At 42.0% G+C, this 16,181-nt stretch overlaps 1 protein-coding gene across 1 annotated transcript in view; it reads right to left on the reverse strand.

The window, feature by feature from the left end:
- The window catches only part of LOC121443901 (kinesin-like protein KIF27), a 64,874-nt gene that overhangs the window by 30,309 nt on the left and 18,384 nt on the right, over positions 1-16,181 (reverse strand). Inside the window, exons 5-9 of the mRNA XM_041645657.1 lie at positions 13,871-14,077; positions 12,908-13,077; positions 11,818-11,921; positions 7,399-7,554; positions 1,682-1,887 (exon numbers count right to left, since the gene is read on the reverse strand). Of these exons, the coding sequence (XP_041501591.1) occupies positions 1,682-1,887; positions 7,399-7,554; positions 11,818-11,921; positions 12,908-13,077; positions 13,871-14,077 (843 nt within the window). The remainder of the gene's footprint in view (positions 1-1,681; positions 1,888-7,398; positions 7,555-11,817; positions 11,922-12,907; positions 13,078-13,870; positions 14,078-16,181) is intronic.

The following is a 16,181-nucleotide window of genomic DNA, read 5'->3' on the forward strand; positions in this document are numbered from 1 at the left end:
GTCTATAGTTATGTTAGCAGCACTAAAACATGCTCATGTTTTCCACTGTTTATAGCGGTATTAAATGCCAGCATGCTACAAGGTAATCCCAGTCAAACAAACGACACATATAAGACTTGTATCATGGCACTGGGAGAAGCTCCGGGAATAGGGAATGGTGGCTATCTTAGCTTCAGAAGGCAAAAACAAAAAGATGACCACAAGTTCAAATCCAGCCTGTTCTACACAGAAAGTTCCAGGATACCCAAGAGACTATCTCACAAACAAACAAACAAACAAAATTATAAACGCCATTAATAAATTTACACGTCATAAGTAATTATTATCTTCATTATAGCAAAAGATTGTTAATATAAACAATTTGTTCTGATTTAAATATTCATGGAAACAGTACAACTTACAGCAGTGCTATTCCAAGTCAGTCTATGAACCAGCCTGGTCAGACTGCGGCTTGCACTGCAAAGCATGCTTTTAGGCTGAGGTAATATTATTTCCATGCAAGACATCTTGTTTACGTCAGACAGAAAAGAGTTCAGGTTGGGCTTGAACTTGCAATCCTCAGATCTCTGAATGTTGGAAGTATAGCAGTGTGCCATCTTACCAGCTCCTTAAAGACTTTTTCTTATATATAGTTCTTGAAATTAAAATATAATCACATCATTTCCTCCTTTCCCTTCCCTCCCTCACCTTCTCTGCATGCTCCCTGATCTCTCTCAAACTGATGGTCTCTACTTCTTTAATTGCTGTTTTGTGTGTGTGTGTGTGTGTGTGTGTGTGTGTGTATTCCTAAGTATATAAATGCAACTGCTCAGTCTGTATAATGTTACTTGTATGTATATGATGTTAGAGTTGGCCACCTGGTGTTGGACAGCCAATTGGGGGACCTTCCCTAGAAAAGACTATTTCTGACATTCTTGGTCATGCAAGATTTCTTGATGAAGGAAGTTGTGCACTGACTGACTGTATATCATTGCAAATCATGAACCAACACTGTGACACAGGTCCCACCAGCATACTGCAATCTTATGCTGGCTCTGTCACTTACCACGATAATAACAAAACTTAACAACGCTACCATTTTGAGTGTTTTTAATATACTACTAAATATTAGTGTGCAGCATAACAAACTTATTTAAAAATCAAGTAAGGCTGTCACTGTATTCCACATTTATTCCACAGAGGCTCAGAAGTACACCTGTATCAGCATTATAGTATGAATGCAGAATATAGCTCTCTTTGAAAATATAACATTTTCACAACCTTAAAAATTAAGTTTTAAAATGGAAACAAACTGTTTTGTTGGAATAAAAACACTAATATTTCAATATTCTAAGATGCACACTACAGTACTGAAAACTAGTATTACATTCTGCAACTTGAGATGAGTCACTTAACTTTCTTTCTTTGTGAGTAATGGAAAAACCTCCACCACCAAGGGCGGTGATTAAAGATACTTATTTCTACTGGGCTTGCGCACAGCACGTTGAGGACAGTGAGCAGCCATGGTGGTGGATGCCTTTGATCCTAGCACTCAGAAAAACAGGTAAACAGATCTCTGAGTTTGAGGCCAGCCTGGTCCACACAGTGAGTCCCAGGACAGCCAAGGCTAACATGAGACTGTTTCAAACCACAAAACCAAGCAAAGCCAAGGAAGGATGGCCGTATGAGGTCAGCCACTCACCTGAACTCTCAGCTTGGCAGCGTCCATCTTCTTACGGAACTCTTTCTGCAGTTTTACCTTCAAAGCAGCATCAGAAAGGTCTTTGCTCTCCAGCTCCTGCAGCTGCTTTCGGGTTTCAGTGAGCTCCACTCTCGCTTGCTCAGCTTCGTGTTCCAGTTTTGTTACCTTCAAAGAATACTGTCTGCTCACAGACTTGGCATTGTTACCTTCACCGAGACACAGGAAGAAGAGTGATTACAAACCACAGCTCCAGCCCTCTACTCTAAAACAACACGCAGTTACATTCAACACCCAGCTTGACCTCCAAGCCCTCTTCAGAACTGTCCCCATCCGGTTCTAGCTGATCTCTTCACTAGTTTATCCTTTGTGTTTTAATGTTATAATGTTTAATAAGATCAATTTGTTATGTATGAACAAACGTGTGTATTTGTATATGTAGATGTCCATGTGTGCGGTACCCACTGGGGCCAGAAGAGGCTGTCCAGTGGTCTGCAGCTGGAGTGGGGAATGGTTTATGAGCCGCCCCATGTGAGTGCTGGGAAGCAAACTCGGGGCTCTTCAGCCCCAGCAAGTTGTTTCTATCTTCCAAATTTGCAGCTGAGGTTTGCCAGTGCGGAGCTTTATCTAAGAGATGAGAAGACCAGAGAAGTGGCTCAGCAGTTAGAGAGACCGGCTACTCTTCCTGAAGACCTGAGTTTATTTCCCAGCACCCACATAGCACCCAAGCTCCAGTTCCAGGGAATCCAATGTCCTCTTCTGGCCTCTGTGGGTACCAGGCACACATGTGGTACACACATGCACACTGGTGAATATCCACATACATTAAAAGAATAAAGCTCCTAGGAGGGGCTTTTCTTCTTAGTTAGAATACTTTAGCTTTTTACTATCCACGATGTCTTCTTAAGTTAAAAACAATATGAAATACTTTCTGCTAATTTAAACAACAGTTAGGCTTTTTTTTTCCTTCGAGGCAGGGTTTCTCTGCGAAACAGCCATGGCTGTCCCGGAACTTGTCTTGTAGACCAGGCTGGACTTGAATTCACTGTGATCTGCATACCTCTGCCTCTTAAGTGCTAATATTAAAGGCACATGCTACCACTGCCAGGCGAAATATTTTTCTTAAGAAACTTTATTATGCCAGGTGGGATGGCAAATGCCTTCAATCTCAGCATTTGGGAGGCAGAGGCAAGTGGATCCCTGTAAGTTTGAGGCCAGCCTGGTCTGCAGAGTAAGTTCCAGTACAGCCAGGAACCTGTCTCCAGAAAAATGGAAACTTTATTATGAAATATTTTAACATATTAAAAATAAAGGACTAATAGATGGTATCCCGTTGCTTAGATTTAAGAGATCAGTATTGGTAGCAACTATTTCAGTAAAGCCTATTTTCACTTCAGTTTGCCTCAATATGGATCCCAGATACTATTTTGTTGTTGTTGTTTTGAGACAAGGTCTCACTATGTAGCCCTGGGTGGCCTAGATCTTGCTATATAGTCCTGGTTGGTCTCAAACTCACAAAGACCAACCTGTCTCTGCCTCCTGAGTGCCAGGATTAAAGGTGTGCGCCACCACAGCTGGATCCCAGATATTACATCATTCCATTTATATTCCCTGAAAACTACCTGTGTCAAGTGCAGACAAAACCACAAAGTCTCTATCCCAGCACAGCATGAGTGCCCGCTGCTTCAGACCCGCACTTCCAGCTTTACTATGTCTTTTTAATTGGTTTATTTTAATCAGGATCTACATAAGGTTCACAATACAGCTGTTATATCTATTAGGAAACCTTTAATCTACGGCAAGCAAGATAGCTCAGTAGGTAAAGACGCTTGCTGCCAAGCCTGTCAAACTGAGTTCAATCCTGGGAACCCATGACAGAAGAATAGACTCTGTATCGATGCTGTGGCATGTACGTACAAGACACACAACAGATAAATTATTTAATTTTTAAAAGTATCCTTTAATACAGAGCTAACTATTTTTCATTTCATTACAGTAATTAAATATTTTAAATTTTTATTTACATATAATTATGTCTTTTGCATGTGTGTGTGTCCAGTGCTGCAAGTGGAGGGGCCTGAGGCTAACCTTCAGGAGTCGGCTCTTCTTTCTACAGTGTGGGTCCTGGGAATTAACTCAATCCCTGCAATTGATCACTTTCTGAGCCTGAATTGTGTTTTGGCTCTTTCCAGCTCCATGAATTCCTCTGTTGTTCTCAGTAAATCCCAGGTGTTGTGCTGGGTATGGTGGCGCACGCCTTTCCTGCCAGCTCCCAGAACTCAGAAGGCAGAGGCAGAGGCAGGGGGATCTCTGTGAGTTTGAGGACACCCTTGTCTACAAAGCAAGCTCCAGGACAGCTAAGGCTTTAAATAGAGAAACCCTGCCTGGAAGGAGGAAAAAATCCCAGCTGCTGCTTAAATTAGCAGAAACAATGCAACATACTCTACAGCTGTATTCGTTGAATGAAGTGGAGTTCTTAACCTGAATGAGCAGTGAAATAGCTTCTCTCTCACTCTAAAATTCTATGAGCACATAACAATAATACATACAACTAGCAGGCTGGCAGAAACCACACACGACTCTGCAGACTTGAGCAAACCTTAGGTAGCTGTCAATTCATTATTTAAAAAGTGTTTTATGAACCACTAATCAAAAAAGTCATAGGGCCAATTTTTTCATAAAAAGATGCTGAGCTGCTATGGATTTATGACACACTGACAAAGTACACACCTTTACCCCCCAACACACATTGCTGTAGTATTGTGAGGTACACACCTCTACCCCCTGCACCGCTGTGGAGGTGTGAGGTACACACCTCTACCCCCTGCACCGCTGTGGAGGTGTGAGGTACACACCTCTACCCCCTGCACCGCTGTGGAGGTGTGAGGTACACACCTCTACCCCCTGCACCGCTGTGGAGGTGTGAGGTACACACCTCTACCCCCTGCACCGCTGTGGAGGTGTGTGGCATACACTGGGGAGGTTTGAATGGATGCAGCCATAGACTCATGTATTTGAATGTTTGGTTTGCAGTTGGTGAAACTGTTTGGGAAGGACTCAGAAGGGAGGCTTTATTGAGGAAGTGTGTCACTGGGGGTAGGCTTTGAGGTTTCCTAAACTTCACTATTCCCAGTTTGCAGAGAACTTGTAAACTGGGATGAGAACTCTCAGCTACTACTTCAGCACCACGTGTGCCAACTGCTACTACGCTCCCCACCACAACAGTAATGGACTCACCATCTGAAACTATAAGCCCCCACTAAACACTTTCTTCTGAGCTGCCTTAGTCATGGTGTCTCTTCACAGCAACAGACAATCACTAAAATAACTGGGAAGGCAGAGACAGGCAGATCTCTATGGGTCTACATAACGAGACCTTGTTCAAAATGAAGAGACACACACTGATTTCATAAGACACTAGGCATAAAAAGCATATTGGAATACATGAGATACAGTATCCATGTCCCTGTCATTACTAATGACTGGCATGGGTGTTGCTTGGGAGAAGTCTTCACTGAGAATATAAAGTTAGGGAAGCCCCACACCATCTTTGTCTATGAGGGAAAAGATCGCCTGTATAAAAGCTTGGAAGCCTTCTCTGTCGAAGCACTCACAGACGTACACAGCTACAAAAGCATATGTGCTCAGTGATCTCCAGGGTAAGACCCCATTCCTAAAGCTCATTTATTCCAGGAGGTAATAACTGTCTCTACTTGCAGAAGCACTATCCTGAAACCCAAACCTAGATCAGCTCCCCACACTCCTAACGGGGTATCTGAGGGAACACAGCCAAACTTAATGAAATGTCTGTGCTCGCCGGAGTGAGGGTGACATGGTGCATGAATGTCACTAAGAATGAGGGATGAAGCCGACTTTGGAAGGACCCGTAGCTAGACAACAGCTTGTAATGAAGAACATGGAAACGGGGAAGCCATGTTCTTACTGGAACAGATTTGAGACTCAGCATAATTTATGTGGTTGATAAAAGTGCTGCCTTTGCCAGGAGGACCTCAATCGCCAGCACCCATGTAATGAGAGAAGGTGCAGAGACACATACTTGTGCTAGCCTAGCCTACTTGGTGTATTTCAGCCAGAAAGAGACTCTCAAAAACTAGGCGGACAGTGCCGGAAGAACACCCGTGGCTGTCCTCTGGCCACTGCAGAACACCCACGGCTGTCCTCTGGCCACTGCAGAACACCCACGGCTGTCCTCTGGCCACTGCAGAACACCCACGGCTGTCCTCTGGCCACTGCAGAACACCCACGGCTGTCCTCTGGCCACTGCAGAACACCCACGGCTGTCCTCTGGCCACTGCAGAACACCCACGGCTGTCCTCTGGCCACTGCAGAACACCCACGGCTGTCCTCTGGCCACTGCAGAACACCCACGGCTGTCCTCTGGCCACTGCAGAACACCCACGGCTGTCCTCTGGCCACTGCAGAACACCCACGGCTGTCCTCTGGCCACGGCAGAACACCCCCAGTTGTTCTGGCCACTGCAGGCACACACAGCTCTTCACCCCACTCCCACACAAGGAAACATTTTCTTCAGTTCCCTTAAATGAGACCAGAGTCATTTTGCATAGGAATTAGAAATAAAAGATGGTGTCTCTTTCACCTTCAATTCTTTACTGAAGTTCAAATTTGTCAGGTTTGACCATTTAGACTACTGGGAAGAAAAAGACCAAAGAGCCCAAGTTGCCCTTAAGGCAAACCTAACCTGCCTTACGATGTGTGTCCACCCCAATCTGACAAAAGTCAGACACAGGACAAGAGATAAAAGCTTGGCTCATCAAAGAAAGTAACTCTTAAGACCAAATCTTTACACTTTGAGAGAAATAAAATTACAAAATATCCAAAGTACAATATTTAATGTTAATAATAAACTAAAAGGCTGGGGATATAGCCCACTGGGAGAGTACTTGTGTGGTGCTCAAAGTCCCAGTTTCAATCTCCAATACAGAAAAAAATTAAAGTGAACTATTTAAGTCAATGGTGACTAATAGTTAAAAATCATTATTGAAAAAAAATAACTGGGCAGTGATGGCACAGCCTTTAATCCCAACACTCCAGAGGCAGAAGCAAGCAGATTTCTGTGAGTTCAAGGCCAATCTGGTCTACAGAGTGAGTTCCAGGACAGTCTCCAAACAACACAGAGAAACTCTGTCTTGAAAAACCAAAAAGAAAGAAAGGGAGGGAGGGAGGGAGGGAGGGAGGAAAGGAGGGAGGGAGGGAGACAATTATTGTTAGGGCACAACTTACTGAACAGCACATGCAAACACCTAAGCTGATTTTGCTTTGGTTTTGTTATTACTGTTGTTGTAGTTCAGAGTGATGTCACTCTGTAGCCCAGACTGGCCTGGAATTCACTAGCTGGTCCAGATTGTCCTTGAACTCACAGAAATCATCCTCCTCATCCTCTAAAGTGCTAGGATTATAGAGGTGAGGTTCAGCTAGGTCCTGGGTTTAATCCTATGCTCTACAGGAAGAAAAGAAAGCTGAGATAAATATATTCCTTTTAGATCCACATACTAAATGTCATAATTCATCTACATAGAGCTAACACTATTGAGCAATTCCAAGGCAAGTCCTGGCCTCACAAACTTGTGCACATGCTGGCGAGACACACCCAAGTACAGGGGCGGTTGTGAGCTTCATGCCACCACATCAGGGCAACCTCAGGTACTTTTCTTTCTCACACAAGCACAAGACACCATTACCTGTTTTTATTAACTCTTTGATCAGATCTTCTTTCATTCTGATGTTAATTGTAAGTTCTCTCATTTTTTGTTTCGCTTTATTAAGTATGAGTTCTGAAGTCCTTAATTTTTGCATATTTAACTCTTGACTGTCCTGTAGACATTCCATCTTCAAATCTTTAAAATCAAAGACACAAAAAAAAATCCCTGTGTTTAAAATATTTTAACTGAAGTAGAATTTTAAACAAAAACAGAACAAAAGCAATTTAGAGTGTCTTAGTTACTTTTCTATTGCTGTAAAAAAAAATCATGACCAAGGTAAATTATATAAGATAGCATTTATTTGGCTTACAGTTTCAGGGGTTAGAGTCCATGATGGCAGAGCAAAGACATGATGGCAGGAACAGCTGAGAGCTCACATTCTGACCCACAATTATAAAGCAGAGAGAGCACACTGGGAATGATGTGAGTCTTTTGAAACCTCAAAACCTGTCCCCAGTAACACATCTCCTCCATCAGGGTCATACCTCCTAATCCTTCCCAGAGAGTTCCACCAACTGGAGACAAAGTGGTCAAATAAGCTTGGGGGGCTATTCTCATATTCTCTATAATCTCAAAGAGGTAGCAGAAGGGCAAACAAGAAGAGAATGAAGACAGGAACAATGTACAGCAATTGAGATCTAAGCTTCTGTCTTACAGGAATTTTTTAATTTAAAATATATACCCTTACACACACACACACACACACACACACACACACACACACACATTTTTATCATGTCCCATAAGGTTGGAAGAATAGTTTTTATTCCCTTTAACTAAAGTCACTTGAGTTAGAGATGAGATCTCCAGGTGAAAAGTGAGTGTTTCCCTATGAACCTCTATTTTGTTGTAAGCAGAGAATGTAGTTTAGCTTACTCTGTTGTGGAATAATCTTTTGTACACTGTGAAGATTTGTCACTTGGATTGGTTTAATAAAAAGCTGAACAGCCGATAACTTTGGTCATTCAATGAGTCACAGATGCTCAACATCATTAAGGGGTTGGTATAAGTTGTTATTGGTCATAGTCAGGAAAAACTAGACAAAGGAGTTAGATTCAAGATCTCTTTCTGAAGGAACAAAAGGGGATATAGTATAAAATGATGAGACTGAAGGGTAGACTGTTGAGTCTACTTTTCAACAGCCACCAGTCTCAAATATTTTACACTGGTATGGACTTTTGTATATTGATACAAATTTAAGGTTACTTTGTTATAGTGCATATATGTTTCTACTCTTGTTTAACGTATTTTACCTATGCAGGTAATTTTAAAAGGTTACGTAAAGTTTTAGTTTTTAAAAGCTATTTAGGGTAATAAATACAGGTTAACAGTCTTCTATAACTATCAAACTTATAGCCATGTTAGGTATGTCTTCAAGGTCATACAGAGATATATTTTAGATAGGTGACCTTCAAATACTTCAAAGAGCTACAGAATATGACAATGAGACATGTCTCTTCCTGGTGGCATCAATCTACTTCAAAAAAAGGTGATAGGGGGCTGGAGAGATGGCTCAGAGGTTAAGAGCATTGCCCGCTCTTCTAAAGGTCCTGAGTTCAATTCCCAACAACCACATGGTGGCTCACAACCATCTGTAATGGGGTCTGGTGCCCTCTTCTGGCCTGCAGGCATAAACAGACAGAATATTGTATACATAATAAATAAATATTTTAGAAAAAAAGGTGATAGGCATCGAAGAACCTCCATATGGAGTTTGCTTTTTTATGGTAAAAGCTAGACATTTAGGCAAAGAAAAGTGCTCTTGCCTCAACTGCTGACAGTATACTCTCCAAACTGGACCAGTAGAACACAAAGAAAAGTGACTGTCAAACTTTGCCAAGACAGAGTAGGACACTCCTTTAAAAATTTCTGCTCCACAGAGAAGTCTGTCAGATATTCTAGGTCTGTAGGCCAAAGATGGATACTCCCAACATTATAGAGGAACCTTGGGTGTCTGTCCAGGCAGCCATCTGCTTCTGTCATTTGTTTAAGTTTTGGAAGTCGCTTGCTGCTGTACTTCCTGTTTACTCAAGTAATATTTTATCCTTGGGTTTCTTGTTTCTTTATTTTGAGACAGAGTTTTTCTGTGTATCTCAGGCTGTCCTAGAACTCACTTTGTAGACCAGGCTAGCCTCAACTGCATAGAGATTCACCTGCCTCTGCCTCCTTGAATGCTGTAATTAAAGACGTGTGCCACCACCACCTGGCCTCTTTCTTGGATTTTTGTAAGGAATTGAAAATTTGGTACTTATAGTTGCAGCTTTCCTTAGTTATGATAAAAATGTTAATTATGTACAGAGCTGCTTTAGACTCATCAAGATATAATAAATAATGGAGTATTTTCTCCAAATATTCCAAATACAATGGACATTATAAATGTAATTCTTACCTAATAAGAAGAATAAGTTCTTACTGTTTACAGTTTTTATGTTAGAGTTAAAACCTTTCTTTTTTATCTAGACAATAGGGGAAAATGTTGCTGAATAATCCTTTTATATACTGTGAAGATTTGTCACTCAGATTGGTTTAATAAAAAGCTGAATGGTCAAGAGCTAGGCAGGACTTTCAGGGCAGAGAGGACCCTGGGAAGAAGAAGGGGAGAGATGCAGAGAGTCTCCAGCCACAGACGGAGGAAGCAGGAAAGCAGCATGGGCAGTACAGGGTAAAGGTGATAAAGCCACGAGGCAGAAAGTAAATTAATAGAAATGGGTTAGTTTAAGTTATAAGAGCTAGTTACAAACAAGCCTAAGCTACTGACTCAGCTTTCATAATCAATAATAAGCCTCCATGTCATGACTTGGGAGCTGGCAGAAGGGACAGAAAATTACAATGCTCTTCAAGAGTGTGCTCCAGTACAATAAGTCAGTGTCCTGAGCAGAACACAAAGCTGTTTTTGTTCAGGTTACTTCATATTCATAAACAGCCTTTCAAGAAAGGAACTAGGTATACACTCATGTACATTCTACCCAAGTTTCTTTTGTGGCTGCAGACTGAAAGTAACAAATGACTCAAGGATGGGTACTTGACTAGCACATATCTTATCTTTATTATTTCTTAGTTTTATTCATATCTAATTTTGGTAGGAATTATAAGCATAGGCTCTTTAAAAGATGTCATTTCATAATTTGACATTTTTCATGTTAAATTCTCTATAATCTTACTTTTGTGTATTAACCCACTTATAGTTCATAAAGAGGTAAGTTAAAATAGCTTAGCTGGAGAATGGCTCAGAAGTCAAGAGCACATGCTGCTCCTGCAGAGGACCTGGGTTCGGTTCCCGGCATCCGCACTGGGTAGCTCACACTGTAACTTCAGCTGCAGAGGATCCGACACTCTGATCTCTACAGGCATTTGTGCTTATGTGTGCATGCCCACACACAGACACGCGTGGCTTTAAATCCTGTGTGCTTATGTGTGCATGCCCACACACAGACACACGTGGCTTTAAATCCTAGTAGAACTTTTGCTACATAATTTCTCATTTTTAAAAATTTAATTAAAATATAATTACATATTCCCCCTTCCCCTTCCTTCCTTTAATCCCTTCAATGCCTGTGTCACTGCCTCTCAAATTCAGTTTCTTTTTCTTTGATTATTACTGTTTTTATATATACACACACAGGGCATAACTGATTTTAAAATGTATAAAATTCCATCACTTTTTTCTAAAGCATTGCTGCAGCACTAATTAGGCTTCGTGGTGGATCACTAGCAGGATGCCAAGTGGACTCCTAGCAGATTGCCTACAGTGACTTCAGGGTAGTCAGCAGTACAACGCAGATCAGAGCAAGTCCAGACTTAAACTTCTGTTCTGAAGAGTTTATTTGTCTCCAGCCAGAAGTGGTTGGTAGAAACCTTTTTTGTTTTTGAGATGGGGCTCATTAAGTAATCCAGGGTTACTTCAAACTCTGAATCTTCCTGCCTCAGAGGATTAAGTGCTGAGACTTCAGGTGCAACAGTACACCCATGTTTTAAAAAAATTAAGGAGAGCCAGGTGTGGTGGCACACACCTTTAATCCCAGTACTTGGAAGCAGAGGCCTCTAAGTTTAAGGCCAGCCTGGTCTACAGACTGAGTGCCAGGACAGCCGGAGTTACACAGAGAAAGCCTGTCTCGAAAAACCAAACCTAACAGGCGGATCTCTGTAGGTTCAAGACCAGCCTGGTCTACAAGAGCTAGTTCCAGGACAGGCTCCAAAACCACAGAGAAACCCTGTCTCAAAAAAAAAACCAAACCTAAGAAATTATTAAGGAATAAATATCTTGAAAAGACAAAGGACGACTGAGAATATGGAATTAACAGGAAGTTCTGCTACTCGCCGGCTCTGAGTGCACAGAAATTCTAAAGGACCGTGTTAAAATCCGCCACCACACCTGTGCAGTCTGGGAAGGACACTTACCTCCATTTCCCAGATAGGACTTCTGTGTTTCATCCCGATTCTCACTTAACTCAACAAGAGAGCAAGCAGAGCCTGGCTTTTTGACCCATGAATGACTTCTAGATCTGAAAAAGAACGTTTATAAAAGATTATGGGGCTGGAGAGATGGCTCAGAGGTTAAGAGCATGGCCTGCTCTTCCAAAGGTCCTGAGTTCAATTCCCAGCAACCACATGGTGGCTCACAACCATTTGTAATGGAGTCTGGCGCCCTCTCCTGGCCTACAGGCATATATACAGACAGAATATTGTATACATAATAAATAAATATTTAAAAAAAGATTATAATTAAAGGCAACTTCCTGGATAGCATAACCTAGGCTTTCAACTTAGTTCCTCCAAAAGGTAATTGTACGAAACAAGCAGATTTTATCAATATTCTTTCAAATAGAGAGATCACCTCCATCTTGGATGCAATGTTTGCAGCCATTGTAGCAGAATACCAGAAAGTAAAAAAGAAAAATTTCAGGCTGGAGAGATGGCTCAGCGGTTAAGAGAATTGCCTGCTCTTCCAAAGGTCCTAAGTTCAATTCCCAGCAATCACATGGTGGCTCACAACCATCTGTAATGAGGTCTGGTGCCCTATTCTGGCCTTCAGGCATACACACAGACAGAATATTGTATACATAATAAATAAATATTTTAAAAAATCGCTTCATTTTTTTTAAAAAAGTTTCTGGATGCCTAAGTCTAGTGGTTCAAAGGTTGAGAGCCCTTGATGCTTTTGTGGAGGACCCAGCTTGAATCCCAGCACCCACACAGCTGCTAGCACCCATCTGTAATTCCAGTCCAAGGGAATCTGAAGCCCTCTTCTGGCCTCCTCGGGCACCAGGCAGGTGGTACACAGACATACATGGAGGCAAAACACTAACGCACATAACACAATAAAGTAAATATGTTTTTATAAATAAAAACTGGCCTGTTCAAACACTATTTCTTAGACAGTTGATTTAGCAGAGACTCCCCACTGCTTTATAAATGGAGGAGACAGCACAGTGAGTCAAACACCAACAGCTACAGCAATGGCTGCTGATGGGGTCTCTACGTAACATACCTCACTCTAGGCTTCTCGGGGCCCTCCGACTCCTCTCCATCACTGTTGTCAGAAAACTGGCAGTGGATGACTTCGTCTTGATCTTCTAAGTGGCTCACGAGCATCTGGCTTCGTGTCCGGAACCCGGCAAACACTTGATCCAGAGAGCATATAGGAGGATTGGAACAGACCTGGCAAGTGACCCCACCCAACAACAAAAGAGGTGATTGTTTAAGCCAACTCTTATCCTAGGACTCACAGTGTTTTAAGGGAATCTAGGTAAGAACTGGTGAGGGGACAGTCACTGAAAATACACTCTGTGCAAACATCCAAACAAATTCCACAGTACTGTTATGTGTCACATACTCAGCTTCCTTTCAGACCCTAGACAGCTCTTTCTCTCCTGTTTTCAGTGATGGTTTTACGGAGAATAGTATTCAAAAACAAAGCTGGAGCAGCATGATAGTATCCCACTGTCTGGCACAGTTCATGCTCCCCAGCAAAAGTGTAGACATATATTTGCTACCCACATCTTTACAAACATTAACACTAAGTTTCATGTGACGTTTCTGCCATCCAGACTGTCAACTTGATAACGTTGAATGACACAAAAGTTAAAAACAAAGACAAATTAGATAAAACAAGCAAGCAAACAAATGAACAAGCAAAACCACTGAAACTACCCTCATTTCACCCTGAGAGGTTACAGGGACAGTATCGTGACACTATCAAACTTAGCCATGTCTGAAAACACATGTCTGTAAATGCATAGCAGGTACGGCTGCCGCCATCACTCAGCACCCTAACTTACACAGGTGTGCTCTTGTTTACCGATCTTTAATCTTAGCAGCACTTAAGAGGAAAATTACATAGAGAAGTGTCCATGAAACCAAAAGGTAGAGAAATCCTCCTGAGACTACAAACACTCAGATAGTCTAAATAACCTGAAGATCCCAGCAGAACCAATGCTGACATGTAACTCACCTGCTTGGAGTCCTGCCGTGAAGGGCTGTAAACACGGTGTCCCCAGTAATTACCAAAGGGGACGGTGTGAGGTCTCTTTTCAGAGATCCTGGCATCAGGTCCATCGCCACAATTTTCCTTAACTGAAGACGTCATTGACAGGTTAAACTTTGCTAGTTCTTCACCCAGCTGATCCAGAAGAAGTTGCTGTTCTATTATCTTTTCTTTCTTTGGAGAAGAGATCATTGAGAAGCAGAGAACTTCAGTATATGTGTAATCATGAATAAGAGCTAAGTTACAGGGCTGGAGAGATGGCTCAGTGGTTAAGAGCATTGCCTGCTCTTCCAAAGGTCCTGAGTTCAATTCCCAGCAACCACATGGTGGCTCACAACCATCTGTAAAGAGGTCTGGCGCCCTCTTCTGGCCTTCAGGCATACAGACAGAATATTGTATACATAATAAATAAATAAATAAATAAATAAATATTTTAAAAAAAAAGAGCTAAGTTACACTGGCCCAAGCCACAACTGCCTAAATGGCACCTCACCACTTCCCTCTGGGGCCCATCAGTAACTAGTACTGTTCTAAGAGCCAAGGATCTTTTCTTCTTCAAACCAGGCAAGGACCCTACCATCGAGCTGTATCCCCATCCACAGAAATTACTGAATACTATGCAGAAATAGGTGAAAATGCAAATACTACAGAATAATAATGTTCCATTAACTATGATTGGATAATTTGACCCTGTGATTCTAAGCGTTCTACTTAATTGGGTATTTTTATAAAAGTCTGAACTTTCTAGCTGAAATACAAGATGTACCAGACAAAGCCGAGAAGCACAAGTTTGTTTGTTTGTTTGTTTTAAGCACAGAAGATTACAGCAAAGGAGACAGAAAATGGTGGATTGGGCAAAGTGAAACTTTATCTGACAAAGGAAGTCCAACACCTAGAGACAGGAGACAGTGACCTGACAGTCCTGGGCGAGAGAGGATTTGGAACTCCAAGGCAGAATAGACAGGATGTGTGTCTGGTCTGAGGACAGTCTGGGTTTGGAGCATGGTCAGTGCAGAAAGTTCTAACTTCAATATTTGTCTCCCAAGCACAGAAAGTGCACCATGGTGCCACCTGCCTTTAGACTCTGTGCTCTGCAGGTAGAGGCAGCTGGCTATCTGTGAATCTGAGGACAGCCTGATCTACAGAGCACATTTCAGGTCAGCCATAGTTGCATGAGACCCTATCCTAAAAGCAAAAACAACAACAAAAAACGTAAACAACAACTTATCAGACAAGGCTGGAGAGGCGGCTCAGTGACAGAACTTTCCTAGAACCTACAAAGCCTGGATTCACTCCCAGTGCCATAGCTCACACCTATAACCCCAACATATGGGAAGTGGAAGCACAAGTTCAGAGTCATCCTTGACTATGTAATGAGTGTGAGACCCAGTCTCGAACAACTGAAGCAACGGCCTGCTAGGTGTGGTGGAGCATGTGGTCTGAAAAAAAGGAAGCACCAGGATCACAAGTTCAAAGCCAGCCTCACACTGTGTGATCTGGTCTCAAAAAGCAAAATAGACAAAAAAAAATGTCATTCATCTTAACTTCACATATACTATGAAGTTTAAATAGGGAGAAAATGACTAAGATTTCATTATGTTGATATAGAATAATAAGATACAATCGTATTTTAAAATTACCTTGTAGGATCACTGAACTTCTCAATATTAAGGCTGGGAGTGGTGGCTCATGCTTTTAATCCCAACACTTAAGAAGCAAAGGCAGGAAGATCCCTGTGAGTTAGAGGCCAGCCTGTCTACACAGCAAGTTTCAGGTTAGCCATGGCTACAGAGTGAGATTCTGTCTCAAAAACAATGGAAGGACCAGAGACGGCTGGATCTGGTGGTATAGGAGGTGAGACAAGAGACAGGTTCTAAGTGTTCAAGATCAACATTTGGTGATAGAAAAAAGTCACAGCTCAAAATGAAAAGTAAGGGGCTAGAGAGATGGCTCAGCGGTTGAGAGCAGTGGCTGCTCTTCAGAGGACCCACGTTCCATCCCCAGTGCCCAAATGGCAGCTAACAACTGTCTATATAACTGTACTCTCCTGGGGTCTGATGACCTCTTCTGGTATGCAGACATACATGCAGACAAGACATCTCTACACAGAAAATACATAATTTAATGAAATAAAAAGTAAAAAGAAGATTGAAGAATATAGCTCAGTAGTAGAGTGTTTATCTATCACGTATGAGGCTATAGGTTCAGCCAGTTCCCAGTAACACAAACACACACATGCAAATACACACAGAAGAGGGAGGGAGAGAGGCAGAGAGGA

This window comes from Microtus oregoni, unplaced genomic scaffold (assembly GCF_018167655.1).
Source record: "Microtus oregoni isolate MIOR12 unplaced genomic scaffold, Mior012 000114F_ref0000099, whole genome shotgun sequence".
NCBI lineage: Eukaryota > Metazoa > Chordata > Mammalia > Rodentia > Cricetidae > Microtus > Microtus oregoni.